This window comes from Magallana gigas, chromosome 2, assembly GCF_963853765.1.
Source record: "Magallana gigas chromosome 2, xbMagGiga1.1, whole genome shotgun sequence".
Lineage (NCBI taxonomy): Eukaryota > Metazoa > Mollusca > Bivalvia > Ostreida > Ostreidae > Magallana > Magallana gigas.
The window spans coordinates 32,457,776-32,485,520 of record NC_088854.1 but is presented as its reverse complement, the minus strand read 5'-3'; the positions used below and the strand labels follow the sequence as shown (position 1 = coordinate 32,485,520).

General features: G+C 33.4%; 4 protein-coding genes across 4 annotated transcripts; 2 read left to right on the top strand and 2 right to left on the bottom strand.

Annotated features, from left to right (window-relative positions):
- Positions 1–448: 448 nt before the first annotated feature.
- On the bottom strand, positions 449–4,098 carry LOC105330440 (uncharacterized). The gene is made up of 10 exons (XM_034448407.2): positions 4,075–4,098; positions 3,896–3,984; positions 3,705–3,786; positions 3,446–3,498; positions 3,270–3,336; positions 3,127–3,179; positions 2,865–2,931; positions 2,596–2,648; positions 2,093–2,252; positions 449–1,907 (listed from the first exon to the last, which is right to left on the bottom strand). Exons 1-10 carry the CDS (start codon positions 4,089–4,091, stop codon positions 842–844), a joined length of 1,707 nt encoding a protein of 568 aa, XP_034304298.2. The 5' UTR covers positions 4,092–4,098; the 3' UTR covers positions 449–841.
- A 3,157-nt stretch (positions 4,099–7,255) lies between these two features.
- On the top strand, positions 7,256–9,735 carry LOC105330438 (IgGFc-binding protein). The gene is made up of 3 exons (XM_011432111.4): positions 7,256–7,844; positions 8,255–8,293; positions 8,522–9,735. The coding sequence occupies exons 1-3, from the start codon at positions 7,607–7,609 to the stop codon at positions 9,733–9,735; spliced, it is 1,491 nt and encodes a 496-aa protein (XP_011430413.3). The 5' UTR covers positions 7,256–7,606.
- Positions 9,736–10,076: 341 nt separating this feature from the next.
- LOC105330437 (centrosomal AT-AC splicing factor) lies at positions 10,077–17,393 on the bottom strand. Its single transcript, XM_011432108.4, has 9 exons — positions 17,205–17,393; positions 15,932–16,095; positions 15,687–15,791; positions 15,215–15,281; positions 14,940–15,014; positions 12,505–12,633; positions 11,924–12,044; positions 11,338–11,470; positions 10,077–11,017 (listed from the first exon to the last, which is right to left on the bottom strand). The coding sequence occupies exons 1-9, from the start codon at positions 17,325–17,327 to the stop codon at positions 10,291–10,293; spliced, it is 1,644 nt and encodes a 547-aa protein (XP_011430410.4). The 5' UTR covers positions 17,328–17,393; the 3' UTR covers positions 10,077–10,290.
- LOC105343948 (G protein pathway suppressor 2) lies at positions 17,382–24,921 on the top strand. Its single transcript, XM_034448409.2, has 11 exons — positions 17,382–17,471; positions 18,208–18,339; positions 18,815–18,921; positions 20,124–20,248; positions 20,436–20,535; positions 20,805–20,940; positions 21,177–21,395; positions 22,197–22,300; positions 22,676–22,774; positions 22,945–23,025; positions 23,398–24,921. Exons 2-11 carry the CDS (start codon positions 18,243–18,245, stop codon positions 23,464–23,466), a joined length of 1,137 nt encoding a protein of 378 aa, XP_034304300.1. The 5' UTR covers positions 17,382–17,471; positions 18,208–18,242; the 3' UTR covers positions 23,467–24,921.
- The last annotated feature ends 2,824 nt before the right edge of the window (positions 24,922–27,745 follow it).

Genomic DNA, 27,745 nt, shown 5'->3' with positions numbered 1-27,745 from the left:
GTTATTGCTAAAAAATTCTATTATGATATTACAATTTAGTGAACATGCATTTGTTTACTATTTTTCTGTAATTCGAAGACACATAAATCGTCACACTCTGATAACTTTGCTAACGCAATTTTATTCAGAATTTTGACAATAAATGAAATTGTGTCACACATAGTTTTAACAATAATCAGAACAAAACCATTATTATAAATCATCTCGCGTTATTCTTTATGTAATTATACAACATTCTAATACAAAAATTAATATCACAATTCTAATTGTTTCAAGTTATCATTCATTTCACCTCCGCCAGATGAAATATTTACAGATGAACTTTGAGATCGCAACCTTCTCAGATATAGAAAGTTCATTCATTAATCGATGGATGCTCTTTCAAAAGAGCGAAGCGGAATCAGCATTTGCAGGAACCGATTCCTCGCCTTGTCCCCTTTTGCCCGAGTTTCCTCCATATGTAATGTTGTAGATTTGCAAGTACAGACTGCATGTATACGAACCATTCCAGTTTTTCGGGAAATAAGTTTTGTTTTAATAATTGTTCATATATTTATCCATTGCACGGTAAATGAACAAGAACATGGTCCATTGAAATGATATCATTCATAGGGGAAATGACGACATCAAAAATCCAGGCTATTGAAATCGAAGGATTTACCGTAGTAAGTCCATGAATGACTTATATATAGGAACAGCGAGACAAAAACAGTTTCACATTACCGACAATATGTTGGAACATAGTTGTCGGGTGTTGTAAAATACGTTTTAACTATTAAAGCCAAAAAAGTACTGCTGTTCCCAATATCATCAAACTAAATTTAGAAGAAAGGTTTTTCATTCAGGTTTTCTTTGGGTTTTTACGGGCTTGGAGGCATTTGCGGATATCTTGAGATGTTGTTGGGATGTTCATCAATGGAGAACGAATAAGTGGTGTGGATGGTGTGCCTGATCCAGTCCTGATCATGGATCTTGCAGCAGCGGGGACTACGTGTCCAGGGCTAACTTGCCGAGGTACGGGAGATGCGGGTACACGCAGAGCGCATGCGGGTCGGCCCTCTTGCCTACTCGGTGTTCGGGGAACCATTGGTGACAGAGTATCAAGGCTTCTGTCTGAAACAGTGCAAACGGCCAATGCTGGACTAGACGTCTGCTTCGATCCCTGAATTGGCGGGAGTTTGCAGATTTTCTTGCTCTGTGCTGGAGGGAAAACAGGCTCTCCTTTCTGGTGAGGGCTGAGCTTCATTCGTGGTAAGTGCACCTCTTTGCAGCGCATACTTTCAGCGTAAGGGGATTCTGACATTAAAGCAGAGATTTCCTTTGACTCTTTTCGTTTTTGTCGCATTTTCTGACGATTTGTAGACGGTTCTCCACCACAGTGTTGCACGCTTCTAGAATCCTTCAAAGATGCGTTGTGTTTGTGGTTACTCTTTTCCTTTTTGGGGTTTCCAGGATGGCCGTCACCTTTTCGAGCTTTGTCAAGAATTTTGATAATTTCACAAACGACTTGGTCAGAATGCGCACGTGTTTCTCTCTTGTCTATCTTAGAATCTATTTTCTCCTTTTTCGGATCTGCCTGGATTTTTTCATGATCTTGCTTATTCTCTATCTTCCCTTGGGTCTTTCCCCTATTCAGATCTCCGTGACACTGTATTGATTGTCGATATATTTCTCTCAACTGGTTTTTGTATTCCAAATCCTTCAGTGCCATTTCTGGAGGCGCAGACAGATAGGCTGTTTTATTCTTGATTTGGATCTCCAGGATGTCCAGCAACTCTTGCAGTTTGTGAATCCGGCTTTTTTGAATCTCTTCTGTTGGAGTCTCAACATTATCTTTGTGCTCATTGGTCAACATATCAAAGCTTTTAGTGACCTCAATGTTTTCACTCGACAATATCTTTTCTTTTCTGTAAAAGGATAAAAATCATACCAATGCATTTCTCTACATATCTAAAGTTTTCTATTCAAATAAAAACCTGAAACGAATATATAATGAGTTGGGAATAGTTTACGCTTTATATTTTGTACAGTACTAGTATCCTTAGTTAAAAAGTAATCATTATTCAGCATGTAACAAGAAATGTCCCCCTACGGTACAAATGCGCTGATATGGGTCTCCCGTGTGGGTTGAGGGGCAAATGCTCCAGCTGCACTCTGCGCTGTGGCTGAAGTTGGTTCTACTGTCAAGTCCAGCCGCTGGACGCTGCTCTCTGACAGACTCTCTGTCTCGGTCACACTCGGCATCTTGTTATCTATACAATCAGATATTGGTCTGTGATTAAGAATATCATAAAAGAGTAAAGAACTAATACTAGTACTATGTATTCTGTATACAGTAAAATATTCGCCCCCGTTTTATTTCTGCCCCCCTTGTCCTCGTTGTCAGTGGGTGAATTGTATACTTGGCGAATTCCAATGTCTCATATTAACTATCTTTAAACAGTGTTACATGACTTTTTCTGGGCGAATTCAAGACGGGCGAATCTGTTTTCATGTAAAGAATGGAAAAAAAATAAAGGGGGCGAAAATAACCCTGACAACAGTATGTGTAATCAAGCAATATTAAATCTAGGAGCCAGATGATAAGCAATATACCTTCCTTGGCTACTTCTGTCTCTTGGGCCCCATCTTCCGCAATCATTGAAAGACTTCAATCAATAGAAAAAAATATCTTAAATATGATAAAAAAAATTACTTTCTACATACCGTGGAATCATTAACATTCTGGTGGCCAACTTTTGTGGATTTCGTGGGCACCCTTTATAAACGAATTTACATCGTCGGCCAAAAAATTGATATATTTATATATGTCTATGTATTAATAGAGAGAGAGAGAGAAGGGGAGAGAGAGAAGAAAGAATTACCTGAAGTTCTTGATGTTCTTTTTCTTCCTACCATGAAGGCATGCTCTTTTCTCCTTCGCAATGATATCTAGAATAAATACGTTCAAAACTCACATGTAACAGAAAAGAATGTTATTCTCTTATATGTACCCATTAATTTGAACAGGGGTGGATCGTCGCCCTTCAGTTTTGCGATGATGTAAAACAACCACCCACCAAAAAAAACCCCCAAAAATTAGGCTAAATGAGTTAATTAATTTGGTGATTAAGTATGTTAACTTACCTTCATCTGCCATTTCAACCTTCAAGTCGTCATCTTCCTGGATAACGCAAAGGCTTCAATAGAAAAAAATTGGCACAATAAAAAAAAACTGCATATGTGAAGAAAGGAAAGAAAGAAAAAAGAAAGAAAGAAAAAACTATTACCTGATGCTTTTTGCTTTCTTGATCTTCCTACCATGAAGACACGCTCTTTTTTCTTTTGCCATAATATCTTAATAAAGTTAAAACAATTATGAATATGGGAATTATTAATTAATTGACAACAAATGTGAAGATGGCAATTATCATGTGAGTTGTATAACACATTATCTTTAATTTACCTTCTATATCCAAATCTTCCTGCAAAAAGTTATCTTCTCCAATGGAGGAAAGTCTTACAGAAAAGAGGAAAATTATAGTATGAGAGAGAGAGAGAGAGAGAGAGAGAGAGAGAGAGAGAGAGAGAGAGAGAGAGAGAGAGACTTGCCTGATATGGCCGATAGAGGAAATAGTTTAAAAAGGAGAGAGAGAGAGAGAGAGAGAGAGAGAGAGAGAGAGAGAGAGAGAGAAAGAGAGAGAGAGAGAGTTCAATAGAGATACCTGACACTCTTTACATCCCATTTATTTCCTCTATCCTTCTTTACCACCGGACCTCCAGGTCTCTTTTCTTTTGCAGTCATTCCTATTAATATTTTAATGACATCAACAATAAAGTGACCTTTTACCGATTTTTTAAGAATGATGGAAATTAACTCGTATTTCAGACGTTTTTAAACATCTAGAGAGCGTACCTTGAACAATTTTACTTTGGGGTCTACCGAAATATTTGTCGTGAACTTCTAAGTCCTCATACAGTACACCCTCCCGAATGGTGGGAAGTCTGTTAATTGAAATGGACATTTTTTTTAAATACCTTGAACATATTACTATAAATAATCTATATATTGCTCAGCATAACATCGCTACTTACGCTTGCTGTGAATACATCGCTAAGTGAAATACTCTGAAAAGGACTTCACTTTAGCAATATTAGCGACAAAACTGTTGATGTCGAATCACTTGTGACGTTGTGTATATTGTGACGTCACATATACCTACCAATATAGCTAGCGCGGCAGGTGGAGCAGAAATTAAAAAAAACAAATGTCAGAAATGAAAATTTAAATAGAATTATCTATCAAATTTTATAGTTAACTAAAAAACCCCAATAAACTTGGTCTATAAAGTCATATGCTACACCGCCTGATTAGTTAAATTAAAGACTTTCTACAATATCATAAGCGTTTCCACCCTATCTAAAATATCTTTTTCCTTCGTAAAGCGATGCGCGGTTTTTAAAAACACTGATTTGGATGAGGAACGCCCTTAACAAAGACTCCTTATCTAAAAAAAATACCCATAAACCTATATTCCTTTTTTCTTTCTTCTTCTCTTTGTGAAAACCCTGTTTTTAATTAACATTTATTTAGCCTTTCCATCTCCGGCTTCAGTTTCTTATTTGATAATAGGTACCGTAAATACATGTTTCTTTTTACATATTTCTAAGATCCGGCTTAGTTTTACAAATCTTGCTTGAAGTTCTGTATCAATTACAGCACTGCTCTTTCATTTTGGATGCACCTTATCTTTCTTCGCCTTCTTACCAATCTGGTTTCTCTTCTTTTCAATAAAGATGTAAAATGTTCATGATAAAAGAAGATATATATATATTTTATTGTTCTCATTTATCAAAACTATAATTCATTGGTTGTATTAGTTTGTTAATAAAAAAATAAACATTCTTTTTCAAAATTAAATTGTACAATGTAGATAGAAAAAGACCATCCCCTCGAAAGTCGTTTGTCATTTCACTTGCACTTTTGAATTCAACATTAAAAAAAATGAAGTCATAACTTTCCACTTAACAGTAATAAGAATTCATATGAGAGAGAGAGAGAGAAAGAGAAAGAGAGAGAGAGAGTATCTAAATTTCATATCCGTTTTTTATATTTCAATTTACTTCAATATCCCTATTTTGTCAACACATATATTTTTTATGCAAACAATTCTATGGAAGTCACTGAAAAAAACCTAAAAACTTTTATACATATAACGAAAAATAAACAAAGTTTATAAATAATATTTGGTGAAAGGTTTATTATACTTTTGTATAAGTAAGTTAGTATGTAATTGTTTATTATAGTGACATTGTGCAATGACATTTATATTATACAAACCATATGTCAAATACTCGTAATTTGAACCCGGCCTCTTGGACCTATAAGTCACTTTATACAATTTTAACTTTATACATGCATTATTTCAGATTTATTTTATATATTAACGTTTGGACATTGATAAATTACATTTCTGATGTACAATATTTCAACACATTTACTTTTGAATATTATTTGCAGAGTTTATAAATCTAGCAGTTTGTAATGGGTAATTGTTGATCAATGAAACAAATAAATATTGACTAATTATCAAATTCTTCGAAATTAAAAGAAGAAAGGTTTTTGACGGACATTGCCTAGCTTCTTTGGCTTTACTGAAATATTCAATGATGCTTGTAAATTCCTTAATATGTTTTACTTCAACTTTTTACACTTTTTCGAAAGACATGGTGAAAGTGAAAATGCTTGTAATGTTGGACCAAAAAGTCTTCAGATGCATCAAAATTAAAATTGTATGCAAAACAATTTGTTTCATACTTATAATATAACCCCGTAATTCAATGTTGAGCTTAATTTTTTTTTAGATTTAACGTCTTACTAAAATCCGAAAATCATGCTTACATTACATATTTGTTTTTCAGTGGTGAAGTATAACAGGGAATTTCTGTCTGTTAGGAAGATTGAACGTTGTATACATATATATGTATTTAAATTAATACTAAACAAAACGACTGCGTTTCCCCTTCTGCCGTTGTATAGTGTGCTTCTATTCTGTTCAGATTTGTCATCGGTGGGGGTTTTTTTCCAGGAAGTCCAAAGTTAATTCCAAGTCAACTCTTTACGAGCAAACAGCAGAGTTTAAGAAGTGCCGGAAGTTAAGTGGTGAGACAGTATTTAGCTTTGCCAAATACAATCATACCCTCCTACAAAGTCAGGATGAAACGTTAACATATGATCAATTATCGACAAATAAATATTATTTACGTATGTAGAGTGCTTAAAAATTATTCAAAGTATTCAAAGATATCTGCTTAACATTAATTTAATCGGGGATAGCCTTTCCAAAAAAAAAAGGTATGCACACGAACCGGTAATTACGTTTACCAGAAAATCAATCATATTTTCGCAGCGTTGATCAAACTTTCAAATACATCGGCATGCAAACATTTAGAATGAAGAACTCACCCTCTATAGGTTCAAAATACCTTTCTGCGAAAGTTTGTTTTGTAATCGAAACGCAAACAATCTTGCTACATAAAATAAAGTTATTAATAAATAGACTACAGTGTACTAACAAATACTTATTGTACTAAATATGTATAGAAAAAAGCATTATGACAATCTTGTAAACATTTAGCAATCATTTTGTGACTTAATCCAGAACATTTTTGTCATCTGTTTTCCATAATTGTGTTGAAGGGTTAACTGACTTTGTCACTCAAAATCGAAAAATCAATGAATCATTTAACCAAATAAAAGTTTGGAATTTTAACCATGCAGACGAATCACGACTGCTGATGAAATAGCACACTCATTTTTTTTACAGAATGATAAACCAAGTTTGTTTTTATTTTTGATTTTTCTTTTCTTTTTAAACTGTTTATTTTTTTTCAAATTACATAATTTTATATTTTTAACCATTTATTAATTTTAACGTTACCGTTGTGTAAAGGTAATAAGTGATTTGCGGCAGAAGAAAAACATGGTAAAAAATTGCATTACAAACAGATATTGCAAAATATATGTATCTCAAACATTTATATTTTGATTATGTCTGCATTTTGCAATCAAATGGACAAGTCTTCAAGTAATACGTCCATGAATTAAAAAATCAAACAAAAAGAACATGACTCTTGTGTTTTTATTCATGACACAAATTTCATTAAAGATAAAGGCCAAAAATGCCACCCCCTAACATTCAGACTAGTCCTCTGGTTGCGACCAGTAGCGAAAAAAAAAATCGGACAAGACAAACTGAACAATCTCCAGCTTTATCTGATCGGATGCCATTGTCGTGAACTCACTCCAGATAACGTTCTCCTGATAAGTAGCTGGAGATCGAGGTGTACTCCGACACATACCGTGGGCCACCACTGCCATTCAAGCATGTGATGTTACACCTTAACAAAACAACGGCCCTCTAAACGAGCAGACCAATATCCTTTAGATAAACAAAATCCGCGAGGGGGTCAAGCTAAACGTACACAGAATGACAAGCGTACAACATTTACATAGCCCTCATATTCATACTTTTCATTCAGACTGGTTAAAGTGACTCAGTTGACTTGGTTCTCGATCATTTTTTGGGCTGCACCTGTGTTGTAGTTCATTTGACAAATTAGCGAAATGGCGACGACCAGAAAACAGTGTTCGTTTTGGACCCTAGTTCTAATACTACTATTATCAACTGATGTGTACCGTGGTCAAAGACTAAATCCTGTTCCAAATACTTGTACGGGTCCAGACGAAAATGCCATTCTTAAAAAGGAACTTAGTGTTTTACATGAAATTGTGAAAGACCAGGCCATCAAAATGGAAATCCTCAAAGGAGAGTTAAATTCTCTGAAAGAAAGACTTTCTAAATGTAAGTAAATTTCTTGAGATCGTATACACTACAGAAAAAGTGTTAATGTTGTATTTATATTTACACATCTGAATAAGCTATTAAGATGGTATCTGCATGAAAAAACATGATTGTCGCTTCGGGCAATATTTTGTTTTACTTACGAATAACGATAAAACAACGAAGTGACACGGCCTAGAAAAATATTCACTTGTTTACCTGTAATTGATTTCAATTTCCTTTCCAGAGTGTAATGTTATTTTTTATTCAGTTTCTATTTTGTTCATATATGGGTTTACAAATCCTATTTAGCTTCTACGAAAACCGATTTGTTGTAGTACAGTACTCATGTTTAGTAACAAATGGGTTAAGTACACTTTGTACAAGACATCATTTAATCTTATGATAATAAATTCGCTGGATTTTTTCAGGCTGCTCCTCAACGGGACCGCCAGATTCTGGAAATGATGGTAAGGTCCCATGTTCAACCACTCCCCCCTTTTCATTGTGTGTACTTTTAAAAAGACTTTTTATCTATTATTAATAACAAAACACTGCACTTTTTATCAAATTCCACAAACAGGCAATGTCAAGTTAATATCCTAACACGTAAACTATGAGATAAAACTCAAACCAATTTGCAACAACATTTTTTTTATCTTGCATGATTCTTCTCAACAAGATTATTTTTTTGACAGGCCATTACGGTAAAGAATTCCTTATCACCTTTCCAAAAAGCAAAGGGCCTGTCTCAAAGGTGCAGGTATTAATCACAGCAAAGAAGGACGCCTTTGTGGTCTTTGAGTCACTACATCCAGGAGTCAACAACACGTTCCAAGTCTCTGCCAACGCAGGGAAAGAGGTTTCCCTTCCGGTCTCCGTTGTCATGGATACGGATGGGATTTTCGGCAAAGCGGTGGTGATTCGTGCCTCGCATCCAATCAGTGTTCACTGCGTTGTTCAATGCGGCTGTTCCGCAGCAGAGGGATTTCTCGTGTATCCAAAACAGTACTTAGGAACCAAGTATCTCTTAGCCAACAGCGATTTTGCCAACATCGCCATCGCATCTCAATACAGAAATACCACAATAAAACTGACCATCCTTTCATCTCCAAGTTATATAACATGGAAAGGTACCAATTATACTGAAAACGATGTCCTCAAAATTGAGCAGATTGACGACTTTCGAACGATCCAGCTCAGTGCGAATGGCTACCTTTTTGGGTTGATAGAAAGCACTAATCCGATAGCAGTTATATCGGGAAGCTCGAGCGACGCGTCCATGTTTGAAGCAAACAGCGTCATGGAATACATGGTCCCAGTGGAATATCTTAGTTTCAAATACATAATTCCCAATTTTGCCAAATCTCAACAAGACACTTATCAATTTCAATTCCAAAACCACAAACAAAATAACGTGACTATTGCAGGGTTGGATGTACTTCGAGGCGGTGTTACCGATTTGTTTTACTATGCGTTTGGTAACCAACTTCCGTGCATTGCTAAGGCCAATGAAATCGTAATGCCTGTTGTGTTTTCTTCATACGAGTCCACTTTTATGACTCTTATACCTCAAACAGAACAGTTTTCAAACGACTATAGATTTCTCACGCCATCTACGTCACTATTTCGTCATTATTTCGTCATCACTATACGAGCATATCTGATTAATGGAATACTCATAGACAACAAAGCCATACAAAAATATCAGAACACTATGAAATCCGTCAGAGACTCCGAAACAAGCGATGAATACATCACGGTAACTATTGAAGTTTCGCCTGGATATCATCACATTTACCACACAGATTCTGACGTCACGTTCGGATTAATTTTATATGGATATGGAACTACTGAAAAAATGTCCTATGGGTATCCAGCTGGTCTAAGATTTCAAGCTACAGCTGCTTAAACTTTAAATATATTTTGACAAATGCAAATTTTTCTTTAAATAAGTCAAGATGAGGAGTAATTTGCCTTATTTGGGTAATATATATACCAGTTTTTCAAAGCCATACTGAAAGGCATAATAAAATCCTGCTTTAGGTTGATAACAACAGCAATAAATAAAATATCCTAATTCCAAAAAAGTGTCACAATTTTACCATTTTACCTCAATTATTGAACTGGCTTCTATAATTCAAAAACCTCGGCACTTCTTTTAATATGCAATTTGTTGATACTATGAGATTCATTTACTGCACGAGTGCTATTAGACCTTCTTTTATTTTGACAGATAACAACTTGCTGCTTTTTTTATATTGACACTTTTTTTCTTTAATGTATAACAATTTGTATGTTACTCAGCTTTACATATAATTTTTGTTTTATATAAACTTTGTTTTCTTTGTTCAATTTTTATACAATGTGTTCATGTTTTTAATAAAATTATAACATATAAATAGTGCTTGTAACAGTCTTTTTTTGAAACTGATAAGCAAACTAGGACACAGCTTTTGCTTGAGGTTTATTTCCACCTTGAGGTAGATGGAGGTGCTTTCGCCTCCAGAATGGGGGTAGGGATTACTGGAATATGACCCATTGAGTTCATCTCTGTTGATCCAATATCCTCACTTTTCCGTTTTCTAACATAAGGTTTGGCTGTTCTATAGTGAGTCGACTGAACAGGCTGAGCTGAATAACTTGTAGACTGAGACCACTGATTCACTGAGTAAGTTGACTCGTTCATCACAGGTTGAACTGAGGGGTTCATAGAATGATTTAAATAACTCCCGGATTGATTTAGATGGTTCATGTTCAAATTACCTCCATAACTTTGTGACTGGGGTTGGTTCATACCTCTGTGTTCATACTGAGCTTGCCCCTGAGTCTGTGTATAACCTGAAGCTGTGCTTTCAGGTCTGTGTTTTTTCACATAGGGTTTCACATTATTCCTTGGTACCACTGAAAAGTTTGTATCTACCTCCGATTCACTTTGGTGATGAAAAGGAAATGTTGAATTACTGTGGATCTGAGGACTGTCTGTTCTTACACCATTCTGAAAGCTGTGTTCATTCTCCCCAGCATTGGATTGAACTGACATATCACCGTTCATCTTGCTTTCCACTCTATTCTGGATGTCATTTTCGCTACTGTATACACTAGAGGATGATGTGTCTCTATCACTAGATGCTGTGAAATTGCTAATGGTTGAACTTTTCTTTGTTGTTGAACTTATCCTCTGGAAATACTTTCTGTAAATGTAGTATTTGAATTACAGGATGATAATGTTGGCACAACATTTTTTAACAATATACATGTACTATTTAGCAGATAAGATTCAAATGCTAAAATAATAATTTTCATACTCATACACTTTTCTAAGAAGAATGTGTTACTCCTTGTCTTTTAATATAGTGCTTGATGTTTCAATGATAAAAAATTTTCAATTTCATTTATTTTTTAGCAGCTTTCAGAAAAGACCTTAATAAAACCTATATGTTGAAAATGGAAATCTCATTCTTCCATTCATTATTACATTTTGATGCATTTTGAAACTTGATGAAAATCTTACTTTGATTGCTGTCTTCCTCCCTTACTCCAGACACGCCCAAAGGACGGTAGCCAGGCCTGGTCTGTGCTCTGCTGGTGATCAAACTTAGCACCCACCCTGTTGGCAGGGAGTTTCTTCTTTTTCTCCCTCTCCACTACAAGGACAGATTTTGACTTGAGTCAAATAATGTACATGTATATAAAAAGAATGAGTCCTTAAAAAAGCCATGCATGTCACAATTTGGAAAATCTCTATATTATAAACTTCCAGCAATAAAAAAAATCCCACACACTGTAAACATGTATACATGTAATATTAACTCTTTTGTGCAGGGCTTTACTAATTACTTAGAATATACCGGTATATTTACTCATCCAAAAAAGGCAACCCAATTTTCTAAAAGTTTGCTTGATGAAACATAACTGAACTTCAACAGGAGGAGGAGGAGGAGGAATGTGTCATTATTTTATTTTGACCTCATATATTTTGTGATCTGAACAAGACAAATATCAGTAAGTGGCTAGATTTAAAATGATGATGAGGATCCATTCAATGATGAGTATCTGTTTAATGATGGAAAACAGATTAAGGGGGCAGATATACTTACAATGTGCTTTATACGAGTCTATGGTAGGACCTATCTCACCGCTGGTTGTCTCCTCCGACGAGGACAACAGCCAAGGTGGAGGAGCTCCTGAGTGAACATTGCCCTCATTCCTGTTATAATTCTGTAATACAAAGAGTATTTCATTATTTAGCTTAGTAAAATCCAGCTTCATGGGAGAAGTGAATAAATTTAACAGATGCTTTATTTACCGGTATTTAACTATGAAAATATCTTGAATACGAAAATTTGTTATTTAAAATAACTCAAAAAGACAAGATTATGTACTAGCATATCTGTATTACTGGCACTCATTCCTCTCCCTTAATGTGCAATACAGATACTGTGGTTTCATTAATATTCAAGGGTATCAATTTTCGTGGATAAAGTGAAAATCACAGTTTCAAGGATACCGGTACGTAAATTTGTGGCCAATGATCCTATCAATACAAACTGGTAGTAGAAAATGCACTTCAATGAACATTTAAATTCATGGTCAAGCTTAAAAACGAAACCCACGAAAATTGGTATACAACGAATATTGATGAAACCACAGTACATGTATAACAGTATATAATACTCACGTGACTCCCAATGAAAGTCAAGCCATCTCCTTTGGCAAGCATGGTGGCCTTTTTTTCAATAATGGTTCCAGGACTTATGTAGTTTGGGATATTCATTCTCTGAGATGATGGATTCTCAATTGTCTGCGGCTGTATTATTGTTCAGGAATAAAGTATAGTCGAACCAATCAAATGGAACGCAAATGACACATCATCATAATTAGAGCTATGCAGCTATTGTTAATCTACCAATGCATGTATTAGCAGATTTCTAGGAAGGGGGGTTGTTGTTGTTGTGATATGTAAATGTTGAAGATTGCAAGAAAAAAAGAGAAGCAGTATTAAAACATGCCTACTTCTTTCCTTACAACTATTACTTTGTTGACTCCAAGTTATGCCAGTTAAATTTACTTATTCTTGGAACATGTACTAGTAATTCAGTGATATAAATACTATAACATACTAGCAATTATGACACTGGTCACCTGAATTGACAAAACTATACCAAAATAAGAATACAAACTGGTAGCTCAACAGTAAATGAAAACTGTTGATTATTTTTTAACTCTTAAACTGAAAAGCTTTTATAAGGTAGAAATCAAAATTCTGAAGGTTTCTGTATCAAGCCTCTGTAATTGTGGTTAACATCAAATTGCTCTCTCAAAACACAATCAAATATTCATCTAAATAATAACAAATGAATGCATAGCTCTGATTATGACAAACAGATGAATGTTGATGACACATCTTTTGTTTATGGTTACCTCCATTTGACTAAACATGTAATTTCAAAAATATCTTTCAGTTGAAACTTTTCTAGCCTTTCAGTCACAGCTTGGAAAAACAATGCATTAACAAATATTTTTACAACACTGAATGTAAAAACATTTATCAGAATGGTTGGTTAATACAAGTATATGCAGTTTAAAGCTTGTACTGCTGCAATATATTTTTATGCCCCCCTTCAAAGAAGGTAGGGCATATTGCTTTGCTGCTGTCTGTCGGTCAGTCAGTCTGTCGGTCGGTCGGTCCACCAACAGTTTCCGATCATTTTCTTCGCAGGGATGAACATATTGAAATGAAATTTGATATACAGGTTTATCACGATAATAACTAGGTCAAGTTCAATATTGGGTACGATTGAGCAATTTTTGACAGAGTTATGGCCCTTGGACTTAGAAAAATTCCAGTTATTTACAGTTTCCGCTCATTTTCTTTGCAGAGGATGAATGTATTGGAATGAAATTTGTTATACAGGTTTATCATGATAATATCTAGGTCAAGTTCGATATTGGGTATGATCGAGCAATTTTCGACAGAGTTATGGCCCTTTGACATAGAAAAATTCCAAATATTTGCAGTTTATGTTAATTTTCTTCGCAGAGGGTGCACATATTGATATAAAATTTGGTATACAGGTTTATCTAAATAATATTTAGTTCAAGTTTGATTTTGAGTATGATAGAGCAATTTTCGACAGAGTTATACCCCTTGGACTTAGAAAAATTCCAGTTATTTGCAGTTTACGTTCATTTTCTTTGTGAATGTTTCCAAGGAAGGGGGCATAAGTGTTTCACAAACATCTCTTGTTAGTTTATGCTTTACACTCAATGAAGTCAAATTCTAAACTGTATTGGTAAGAGATACCTCTTTTGATTGTATTTAAATGCTTATATTTACATCTACCAAGTATTAAACCCTCTATTTCTTATGGAAACTTTAGTTAACCATCCAGCTCTATGGAAACTAACAGGACTGATATTTTCACATCCGTTTATCAATTAGTCATTGTCCTCAGTGACCTTAGAAAAATCATGGACTGCATAAAGTAATCATGATGATATCAGACTCAAATTCCCATTAATAGAGACAATTTGGCTGTTTATTTATTCTAGTTATTTAGTTCATTTAATTAACTTACTTTTTACAATCAATTTATAAATCTGTAAAAAGATAGATGTAAATATAAACAATAAAATGCTCTTTTTGAGGATTAATGCGGGTTATGAAGATGGCAATCATTGAAGAAAAAATTTACGTGACCCCCCCTAATGCAGGTTATGTATTTTTTTCTGCAATGTTCTCACCTTCATATCCCACATGAATCACCACAGAAAGCATTTTATTGTTTAAATGAAGATAGAGGTTGTCATGGATGCTGACATATTACATTTTATGTTGTTGTTTTTTTTATGTTGTTTTTTTATTGTTAGAAAGAAAGAAAATATCTGCTTTTACATGAACCAGAATATTCTCTTCCAAATCTAACAGACGACTAGTGTAAAATGTTATATCTATAATTACTTCTATGCATCATCATTCCAGTAAAAACTTAAAACTATAGAATAACAGAATATTAATTTAAACAATAGTCAACAAGACTAGTAGAAAACTGATAATGAAAAACAAGGCCAATAGCTGGCAGTTTTGGATACGTTGATTCAGGCCCCACACACCTTCAGCGTCGAGAAGAGGTGAGACTGCACCACTTGATTCCTCAGAGCATCGGTCTGTCGGATCATCTCTGCTGACTGGAAGATATAAAAAATTTATAAGAAAATGTTTCCATTTACAATTGTAAATAATACATGCATTTCAAAATTTACAAAGCTAAAACTTATTTGATTCTAATGAGGAGATCATTTACAGGTAGCTTTAATTTAATTAATAATTAATTATCATAATTAACTAATAACTGCTATCTTCATAGATAGATTGAGCTAATAAATACCTTTTCCAATTCCTCTCTGTTGCCAGAATCATACTCTTTAGCTTGGATTGCAACTTTCTCTTTAAACCTACAAGTTTTATATAATCATCAATACTCAGTTATTTCATTATTCATCAATACAATGTACATAAACAGTTGCTCCTCATCAATATAAATGTGTTTCAGATATTAAGTCCCTGCTTTATGAAAACAAAATATCTTATAAAAGTGTCATACTCATTTCCCCACAATATTCTGTTGAAAATGAGATTAAAAATACAATCAAATAGTTTAAAAATTGACAATGCCAAAACAGATCTCATCAGAGTAGTATGTCATTTTCATTTATTCTTCTTCATCACACCTGCTTGTAAATAATTTATCTAACTCATATTAAATTTTAATATATAATAAAAAATTGTAATTGTGAAAAACTGAATAGGGTTCTCAATTCTTAATTAAAACAGAAATGCTGGATGGTGTCTCTGTTTACTTTTTTAGTTCCTCCTCTGGCATGTGAAATAAATCTGGATGTCTCTTGGTCTCATCCACTTTATTCTCGTAAAAGAAGTTGTACATTTTTCTTTTATGTTCATAACTGCAAAGACATATCAAACAATGACTGTATATGCATGTACAGCATTGGGTACAAGGGCATGCTGCCTATATAAATAAATATATTTGAAATTGGCGAGCCTGTAACAAAACACACATATGAGTATTTATGCTACGAAATACCTTGCAATGTGTTCAATAAGACCACCATATTTTACAGTACAAGTGTCTAGCTCCATGTGTTTCAATTCCTCCTCCACACAGAAATGGCACCAAAATTTGGCACCTCTTTCAAATTGTGCATTATGAATCTGAGGAGATTTTAAAGTACTCCTAGCTTCAGTGACCTGCATATAAAAAAGTGAAATTTAGAATGAATCAATTTTTCTCCTGTGCACTTGTTTCACTGCCAACCAAGATGAAATTTATTCACTGTTCTTGAAAAAACATATACATTACATGTACTGAATTATCAAAACTAGAAGGATATAAAACAATATAGCAAGCTAGGAAGTAATGTATAGTAATCTTAAACTTAATTTGTATTGAACATGTTGAACACTCAATTCTTTTTTTCTCTGCATGATAACAGCATCCCCATGAAGTTTTATAATCTATGCATGAATATAAAGACACAGTTAGATACAATATGCTAAAATTAATATAAAAATTTACGCTAAAGGCTGCCCACTCATTTGATCTCAATCCACATTATGGTGCCATTATATTAGTAAACAAACATCACTCAACAAATTCTGTCAAAGTGTCAAAGCTACATTCAGTTACAAGTTCAAAAGAAGATAAAAACGACCAGTTGCAGAAAAATTACAGTTTTATCCTTTTTATGATTGAAGTTTCTGAATTTGAATTGCAATTTGTTTTTTACCAAATCAGAAAACTTCTTTTCTTACGAGATTCAAAATGGCAAAGAGTAAGGACTTCCATCTTGAATTACAATTTTCATGTTTCTAGGGTAAAATTTGCAATCTCTGAAATAGTCATTATTCTCACATATATGTGTTATGTAATGGTGAAGCTTCATAGAGAGCAAATTCACAGGCCCAAAAGGGTTTGCGAGATTTGCCCTCTAATGGCTCTATTGTGTCTGAATAATTCGCATAGGAGAAATGGGATTTTACTGAAAATGAAAAGTAAGAATAAGCTTATGGCGTTATGAGGTCAGAATTATAATAAGATTTTACTTTCATCAGAGACATAAATACATATATGTTATATATGTCTCTGCTTTCATGTACTTCACATTTCAATAAATTTATAAAAGTTATCCATGGCATAAATGAGTTGAGTTGCGAGAATAAACCATTAAAAACAACGTTTCTATTTTCCTTATCTATCAGTAGATAGTTACCGAAATTACTGACCCGCTGTGAAAAAATAACCAAATGTCGAGTTGATAAAAACCAACATGACCAAGTAGCTAATCTTTGTAACTTACCTTTCTTAAATACTTTTCCAATATATTATTGACTACATTTTGATGTCTGATAGAATAAATATGTTTCCTCTTCTTCTTGTGATTAAGACGACAAAGTTGACAAAATTGAAACTGAGTAAACATTGCAAAAATAGTGTGTTTAAGATTTCTTTTCTTAAAAAAATTTGCTCTGTTCCGCCATCTTGTTAAGTAAATATCTATCTTCAGAAACAGAAGAGTTCCAATGTAAACCACCATTACGCATAGAAAAATAAAAGTGTATTTTCGGTAAATATTAATACCTTTCTTTCTTTGACATGCTGTGTATCTAAATGTTATATATCGTTTTTAAAAATAGAAATATAATCAACTGCATACCTTATATATCAACACTTTTGTGCGTTAATTCTCTGTCTCAACATTGTATCGATTTGTTTGCCAAATACTGATATGTTTTTGTTTACTACTTCCATTTTCTTTATGTATCGGGATCAACAACGATTAATTGAGTAAATAATTAATAGCCAAAAATTAATATATGCATGATATAAAATCTAGCACCAGGGTATCGCAATGAAAGCTCTATTTTGCAGGTACTTTCGAGCTCCTTAATGTAGAAGATGAGAAAAATCAAGACTCTCTTACCAGCTTATAAATTGCATCCTATACGTCCCTGGTTTTATGTCCAAACTGCCATTTTGAGATTATATCCGCAGAGATTATTTCAGCTCGGCTTAATATTTTACTGATACTGTCCAAATATATAATATGTCAGCCCAAATCTTTTCGAAGATTACAATATTGGGGTGGTTTTGCCTAGATTAATTTACTGGCTACCCATACACTTGCCTACATGTTATTTGCATGTTGATTACTATTATTTTGCCATGACTTGTGATTGCAGTTTGTAGTGCATATCTTGACATTGTACCCTTTTTAAGGAATATGCATGCATTTGAGACGAAGGCCAGTTAACTATTAAACATCATCATTCATTGAAAAATAATTTTTTTTTTTATTTTAGGTGCTTGCGCATATTATAAATAGAAGTACATAGCCATGCCAGGAGCATTGATAGACAGGCCAAAGATGACAAAGACAATGTACCAGGCCTTGAAAAGGCACATCATGAAGGAGAGAGAAAGGAAAAAACAAGGTATTGTATGTTTGCAGATGGAAAGAAGAAGACATTGCAGGCAATGTTTCAAACACAAGCCCCAAAGCCCCCAAAATTTATAGCTATAAAAACAATCTAATTAATAAGCAATCCACAAGTGATGATCGAACTGCCAGGCATTGCTAATGAGTATGCACAATATATTTTTGTATGTATCAGTATTGAGGTAATATATACTCTCATATAAATCTGTTCATGTATAAATATTATGCATATTCATGAGCATGCAAACTCTCAGCACCAAATGGAGAGAATAGAGTGAATCTGAAAGACCTGCTCAATAATTTATATTGGGAGTTTCAAGGGCAGTCCATATTTCTTAACCAGAATTATATCTTTGTGACAATTAAGTGATAATAATGAATTTCTGCTGTGTGTAGTTAAAGTTTCAAAATGAATTTAATAGTGCATTTGAACAGTTTCCTAATCTTTTAAATTTTATTCTAAAAATCAGAACAAGAACAAGATGCCATGATGATGGAGAGAATAAAGAAGGAAGAAGAGATGAGAAAGAAGAAGGAACAGGAAGACAGTTTAACTCTAGAACAAACAAAAGAGCAGGTAAACTGAATTTTAATGGTTTATATTCATGTGTTGTACAAAAATAGTTCATTTTCATTATGAATACTATATATCACCTTTTTTATGTGAGTCGCTCAAAATTTGCGAAAATGGGGAAATTTGTAATTTTTTTATTTGTGGAGATCATTTTTTGTCATTCAAAGAGTTTCTTTTAGCAAACAATACCGGATATGATTTTTGCTTATTGAATATTTTGCGATTTAAGATTGATCGCGAAAAAGGCAATAATTAGCTCAACACGGAAATTACCAGTCATGCGCTAACAATTTTGATAGTTGTGGTTTTTTGGTGACATAATACCTCAAGATAGAATTTTGTTGAATAAAATCAGATGTAGAACACATTTTTCTTCTTATTGAATAATATGCTGAAAAATTACAGTTGCAGTACTAAAGTCACTATCGCAGTGTATTAGTATCACAGTTTGCATGTACAATATTGGAGGGGGTGGATGGTTAAAGATATTTTAATGATCTAGCATAAATGGATTTAAATGGGGCATATCTTGAGGTAATATGTCATTACTAGTATTTAAACGTTGTAATTGTTTTCAATGACAGCTGCTTTCAGTCAATGATTACTGTGGAATCATTTAAATTCGTGGGAGCCAATTTTCGTGGATTGTGGGTTTTTGGCTTATTCGTGGGGATGTAATTTCGTGGATGCACCGGTTTTCAGTTTCAGTTTCAAAGATAACTCTTTCTAAATTTGTTTTCGTTGAGGATCTAAATTCGTGAGGGAGGGCTACATCCAAATACCACAGAAGTTGAGCCACCACGAATTCTAGTGATTCCACAGTATTATTCAATATACAGTACAGCCAGATGTGTCACATTTATAGTATTCCTGATATTATTTTATGCATATAACTCTGCAAAATAAAACTTGAGCAGTTGTTTAAGGGATAATTTAAGTTAAAGCATGATTATTTAAGGATATAAATTTACAAAGTACAATCTGGTTTAACTGAAATTATTTTGATTGTGGATATATATGACCGTAAAATAAATACTGTTATTTATGTACCATGCAAATTTTTCAAAAACCAAAAAGTATAACCATGCATATATGCATTTTTACATGTCTGTTATATGCAAAAATTATTGAGTGATATATATGTATTAAAAGTTTTTTTCTGTACTGTCTATTTTAAACTTTATTTGAATTTTATTCATTTGAAGATTGCTCAGCTTGACAAGAAGATGGAGGACCTAAAAGCAGAAAAACATGATTTGTTCTCCCAGCTGAAGAAAGTTCTACATCAAGAAGATGAAACTCGCAAAAAGGCCCAACTGAAGGAACAAAGGTATGAATTCAATGCATTTTCCACTGGGAGTAGTTGTCTTAAGAGGTAAAATTGGAAAGTCAATGATTTTCTTTCTAGAACAGTTTCAGTTGAAAATTAATATGTAAATGTTTGTTGTTAAGGATATATTTACGGTACTTTTTCATTGTGTATTAATGAAAATTCTTGATACATTAATCTGTTTCAGTGAGCTGCAGATCATGCAACACAGCACAGTTCTAGGGCTGCCTCATGCCATGACAGGCCGACCCATATTATACAGACCCCCACAGCCCCAAATGGTACAGGTAAGCTTAAGATCTTGGTGGTGATTTCAGGAATTTACTTTCTAGAGATTAGTACATGTAATAGAATGTGAATTTTGTGAAATTAAATCAATAAAAGATGTGTATGTCAAAACCAATGGCAAATTGAATTTAAACTTAAATTTCTACTCAACTGTAAATTTAAAAAAATATATTGGGACCCAAATCTTTTTGTTGATATTTAATAAACAAATCTCGAGATTTGAAAGTTTAATATTTTTTTCTAAAGGATTTTGTACATAAATTTGCAGCAAGTCAGTTTGAAGAGGGGAAGGAGTCCTTCTCCCCCGCCAACTCAGCCATACCAGTATAACAACAAAATGATGGCAGCTTCTCTCCCAGTGGAGAAACCCCACCCCTACACCCACACCTCCCAGCCAGATTATAGTAAGTTAGTTTTCTCTCTCTCTCTCTCTCTCTCTCTCTCTCTCTCTCTCTCTCTCTCTCTCTCTCAATTCAAATATCTTTGTTCCTTTAAACTTTTTGCATGCTATCAAAAAACCCAAAACAAATCCTCATCAAAAAGCAAAAATTTTTAATATTTAGTTTAATTTTGAATAAGTAAAATGAAATTTCAATACACATTTGGTATTTAATGTGACTGAAAACGATTTGTTTTACAGAACAACAGTCCAATTTCCCCCAGAGTCAGGCGGGTCCTGGCTACCCTACCCAGTCAAGTCACGCCTTCCAGCAGGCAGGGTATGTCCCAAGCAAGTCCCCTGTCAAGTACAACCCGGGGAGTCAGTCTGCATTCTCCTCCTATTCTAATCCCTACGCACATCAGCAGACCAAACAGCTCCAGGAATCGGGGTTCCCAGCATACAGAATGCAGCAGCCAGGTATTTATTTTTAAATAGTTGTTTTTTTGTATTTTTAATGGCAATTTCAGAATATTATAGTTTAATCAACTTTCATTGATTACATACCAATTTTCATGAATTTCATTGTTGAGTAAACTTGAGTTAATCAGCAAAATTTTTAAATGCTGATTGAAGTGCAAATTTCTAATAACTAGTTGTATTGATAAGATCACTCTTCATTAATTTGTGCATTCTTGATATTGTAATTTTCAATGATGCCCATGGATGAAACTACAGTTATGAGTATATATATGTCCACTAGCTACTGCAAACTAACTTTTATTTATGTACACAGTGACAAAGAACCATTACTTATATTTGCATGTACTTCTTAATTGCAATGGTTTTTCATCAGAATGTAAACTATTAAATAAATAATACATATTCAAATCAAAGTAATGAGACCTCAATCATGAAAAATTAAAGACATTTAGAGCAAACATGCTTATTAAAGTGAAGTGATTTTCATTCATTGTGGGTTAAAACATGAAGCTAAAGGATATAATGAAAAACGTTTATAACAAAGCAAAATTGCTCGTCCTTGACACTCCATTAATATAAGCTTGTTTTATTGTACAGTGTATTTGTTAAATAAAGAAACTCACCAATAGATATTGATTTAGAGTATGCTGATTGTTCGTAAATGTTATCTTAAAAACCAACAAGCAACTTTATACAAATCATAAGTATAACGTATCATAATTCTTTTGACTATGAGTAAAGTGGAAATGGTTACGAAATTGATTTAAACACTGAACGTGCTATTATTTGTAATGACAGGATACATCACCACACAGCATGGCTCAAGTATCCCCCTACAGAAACAGTTGGAACATGCCAATCAACAGTCTGGTTTTAACGAGGAAAAATACAAATTACAACAGGTACATGTAGGTCATTCACCCAGTCAACCAGTCAAACAAGTCTATCCCAACATGTGTGTAGTCTGACATTCTAAACAGTAAGACACGCACGAAGATTGAGCTTTTTCAAATGTATTCATATCAAGATAAAGATACCAGTATTAATTTTTTTAAATGAATTTTGAACCACTGTCCAGATAAGTTTTGAGAGGGATTTTTTTGGTATTTAGATGTGTAATTATTGTGAGGAGACAAAACTAGCTATAAAGAACTAAACAAACTGAACATTTTATTTTTAAAAAAAAAGAGATCTGCCTAGACATTCAATGTAACTTGTTCACCTACTTTCGGTTTCATGTAATTGTACGTTCATTTTATTATATCATCCTATCATAGCAAAATTCAGCCATCAGAGGGGTTGCTCCATTGCCGGGACAGCAGTCCATGATGCACCAACCACTGCAAATTCAGCAGCAGCAGCAGCAACCATCTAAGGTAGTCCATCATAACACTGTTTTTATTGTTAATTAAATTTTTTTGTTCAGCTTCATACTTGGTTCAAATTTTGATGATTTATCATAGATTAGAATTTGGTTTAATTTTTTGTGTATATCTTATGCTTTTAATGCACTCCTGTAGAAATTTCATGGCTTTTCATTTTTCAGGGCAGTATTGTAACAGGTTACTCTGCGAGAGGACAGACCCCTATTTCCACCAGCCAGTACCAACCGCAACCTAGTAATCAGGTAACGAATTGGCCAATCACAGTATGTTGTAGACTATGATATCAGCCTTTAATTTGTATAGAGACTCCGACATTGTTGGAACCCATGAGTTCTCTATTGAAATGGATGAATAGAATTACAATATACTCAATATACATAATCGGAACCTATGGGGTTTTCTATCCGTTACACGGCTTATGAAACACAAGCTGCTTTGTTACAACCAAGTATTGCATCACTAAACAGCTCAGAAGCACTGCATGCTGTGTGCATTCCTATGATGACACCCAGATACAATAATGAATTTTTTTCAGTATGTTGTAATTTTATTTTTCATGTAATTCATATCAAACAAGATAATTAAGATGTTTTATTCATTCTATATCTCTGTAGCCAAATTTCACTGCCCAGTCCAGACCCCAGCATCACATGAGTGGTCAGCATCCAGGCAGATATTTCTGAGAGGTCAAGGTCATTCTGGGGTCATCTTTATTCTCCTGTACAGGTTCCTGTAGTATGGAGAGAATACAGGCCAATACATCACTTGTACCATTGACCAGCTCTGCCCAAACAGTACATTGTTTATACTGTGTACCGGTACTTACAATGTATATGTAAATCAGCGTGTACTGTTATACAGTATACTGTAAATGAAGAACCAATGTTTTTTCACACTGGTTGGTGACATCTTGGTTACAAACCGAGAATGTATTCCTGAAAAGTGTGTTTGAAGAGCTTTCTCCTTATTAGAAATACATGGTAAAAATTTTAATTTTTGGGCTCTTTATCTCAAAAATATCTTTCTGCAACATTCAAATTGTCTATCTCTAGTTGAATGCAAATAGATGTATATAAGAAACAGCCTTTTAGTTTGTATTCTTCTATTTTATAGACTGAAATAGAAAATATTATTTGTGTAAATGTTGTAACTTGTTTAAAACAATCAATGTTTTCTTATGATATTTGAACTTTTCTAATTGGGATGGGAGGGCGCATGTAGTATTTTACTATACAAATCAAGTGTGAAATTCCATATCTACTTGTACATTTAGTTGGTCATAATTAATCAAGAAAATTTACATACTTTGTATGTTGATTGTTAAATAGTTACAATTTTTGTAATTCGTTTGTTCCCATTTCTATTTTTTATATTGAATTAGTTTTTCTCTGCAGCTTAACGGATCTTGTGTAATATATATTTGATTGGGTATTTTTTAATAGTGGCATGTTACCATATAATTATTTCTTTTTATAAAACATTCACTCATGTAAACAATACATACATTTTGTCAGTTATCCTCTTGAGAAATACCTTTAATTCAGTAACTTACCATTTTTTTATTTACGGTAAGTTCAAAAAATATATTTTTTGATGAGGAAGAAAAATTACATTGTTTGAACGAATATGGCTGGTCCATACGGTTACTAATATAATTAAAGGAGAGAAAAAAACCGTTTGTAAAAATATTTAGTATTTTTATTTACATAAACATCCAAGGTAATTTTTATGATATCTTCTATTTTGTAACTATCTTTGTAATTCCCTCTATTTTTGGTAAAATAAGTAGAAAATCATTTGTTGTGTGATATCAGCACCTTGAAAATACACTCTTTTTTTTCTTCATGAAATCCAGTTTGTCAGACAGTTGTTTTTTTTTCTTATTAAGAATCTTCTTTGTTGCGGGAGACAGCGCTAGCTCAATCATGCACATTTCTTTAAATTTACCACCTAATTTTTTGTTGTCCATGATTAGGAAGTTTGATTTGTAGTGAGATGTCAGAAGTTAAGGGGAAACAACAACAAAATTATGTACATGTATGTAAGTATATGTTTTTGATGTCTTTAGTGCTGGATATGAAATATTGAATTCCTTAAATATGCTATTGTAATGTCGAATAAAAAATATTTTAAAAGCCTCTTTTTGTGTGTGCAACTTAATTTACATATGAAGTACAATGCATATTTGAGCAATGTGATGCTGCTTTTAATGGTCCATATGGAATGGTGAACTCAAGAGAGTAACACGAGTAACACGAGTTATGGGTTTTCGTCAATAAACTGATTATACATGTACGTGAAGTGACATTTCTTTAAATCTCCTTTAAATTATCTCTTTCAAACTCTCTTAAAGAACTATATATGATACGAGTTAAATTTGGCCCCCATAATTCGCCATTTTTTAAGTGTTTCGGGTACAATAAAAAGCTAACTTATTTTTTAGAAGAGTTGATATAGAATATATTTTTCATATATTTATTTGATTTATTTGCACTCACTGGCAGTATATGACGTCAGAAGTGACGCTATTTTTAGAATTCAATCAAAATCAGTCAAAAATCAACATTTTTCTTATCTTTTTACGAATGGGAAACATAGAGCACATGCTTGAACAAGATAAAAAAAAAATTGTCATTTACTATAGTATTAGTCTTGGCTAGATACATCTCTGATTAAAATATTTTGTTTGTTCAAGCATGCGCTCTATGTTTTCTGAAAGAAAAACTGCTTGAAAACAAGCTGTTTTATGCTAAAAATGGCGGGAAAAGGTTGTCTTTACGATGTCATATTTCTATATTGTGGGCACTTGAATCAAAATGAATATTATTTAAACACATCACATATATATCTGAACTAAAAAATCAAAGAATTACAGGCCCATATCATATATATAGTCCTTTTTCGTAAGTATGCAAGTTGTCGTTATTGTCAAACAACCTGTTTCATAGACAGCTAGAGAGCGAATATCTCATAGGGTTTTTTTATTGTGAACAAAGGCTGTGCCCAGATTTTCTCATACTAGTTTTGTTTTGAACATATTTTATTGAATAAACAAAAGGATCAGAAACAAGTTCTAACAACTTACAAGTTCCTCTCCTTAAATATAACAATAGTTGTCATGCATATGAGTATAGAACAAAAGAATATAATATTGATATACACAAAGAAATATTATTTAAATCTCAAGGATTCGTCTATAAACTTTTGTACAGAAGCAAAAATGCTTTTGTTGATATGTAAAGGAAGGTTATTGTTGCCATATAAAAGTAAATCAGTATCAATATTGACTAAATCTAACATAAACAATTGATCAAACATGTTGTTTCTCGCTCTAGAGTATTTTTTACAAGAAAAAAAGAAATGATACACATCTTCTGTTTTACCACATAAACACAACGGATTATTTATAATATTACGTTTACAAAGATCATAGTTTAATACACAGTTATGTCTCAGCTTTGTATGAATAATGTTGGTACAGCGTTTACCAAAAGAAAAATAAATAGGGGGTTTCGTAACTTTAGGCATATGTTTGCAAAACAAATTGATTGAGGTGGCTGTTCTGGCTTCTATATTTAGTGAATTCCATTGATTGACAGCATTGGGTACAAATGATTTTTTAAGTAAATCTAACCTGCACTTAGGTACATTAAACTGATCCTTGTTTCGTGTGTTGTATCGCGATATATTTTCCCTCTTATTAGGAATAATATCACATAAATAATCAGGGAGACTCCCCATGTTAAATTTGAACATAGTTTTCATCTTGGCGATGTATCGTCTGGTTTGTAAAATTTCCCACCCTGTTTCTAAGTAAAGCGCTTCCCTTGGTACAAAAATTGGCAACCCAGTGACAATTCGTGCAGCACACAATTGAACCTTTTCAAGTTTGTCTGCATCATGCACAGAACAGCCATCCCACACAATCGAAGCATATTCAAGGGTAGGTCTAATGAATGAAATGTATAATTTAGAGAGATGCTCTCTACCCAATTTATACTTAAGTTTTTTTAAGAGTCCTAATTTTTTGTATGCAGAGTTTACAATACCATCAATGTATTCAGACCAGCTGAGATTTTGCGATAATAAAAGTCCTAAATGGCGATGGGTCGAGACAAACTCTAGTCTATCGCCTTCAAAAAATAATTTAGGTAAAACAGAGTTATGCTTCTTAGTAAAAAAAACAACCTTAGTTTTTGATGAATTGAATTTAAGAAGCCACTTTTTGGACCACGATTCCAAAATTTTTAAATCATGATTTAAAATATATTCAATGTTAACTATGTTGTTTGAAGAGTATTGAAGCGAACTGTCATCAGCAAATAATCTACACAATGATAACATATTAACCGCCACATCATTGACATATATCAAAAATAAAAGAGGTCCTAATACAGATCCCTGGGGTACACCTGCTGAAATTTCTGATGTGCTTGACAAAAGATCTTTATACATAACTTTTTGGGACCTTTGACTTAAGTAACTAGAAAACCACTTAAGAAGATCTCCACATACTCCATAGGTTTGTAACTTGAATAATAGGCCGCTATGCCATACTCTGTCAAATGCCTTTGACAGATCACAAAAAATCATACATGAAAATTTACCTTCATCAATATTTTGAACAATGCTGTGATACGTTTCTAATAGTTGATAAACAGTGGAATGACCTGGTAAAAAACCGGCTTGATATCGATAAAATAAATTGTTCCTATGAAAATAGTTGTACACATGTTTAAAAACGATTCTTTCCATAATTTTACTAACACATGATAACAAAGATACCGGTCTATAATTAGAAACCAATGACGGATCATCTTTTTTGAATAGAGGAATAACGTGAGCAATTTTCCAAAAACATGGAAAAGTATTATCAACAAGTGATCTATTAAATAACAATGTAAGTGGTTTTACAATAGTAAAAAGGGTTGCCTTCAACATTTTGTGGCTAACCAAATCAGG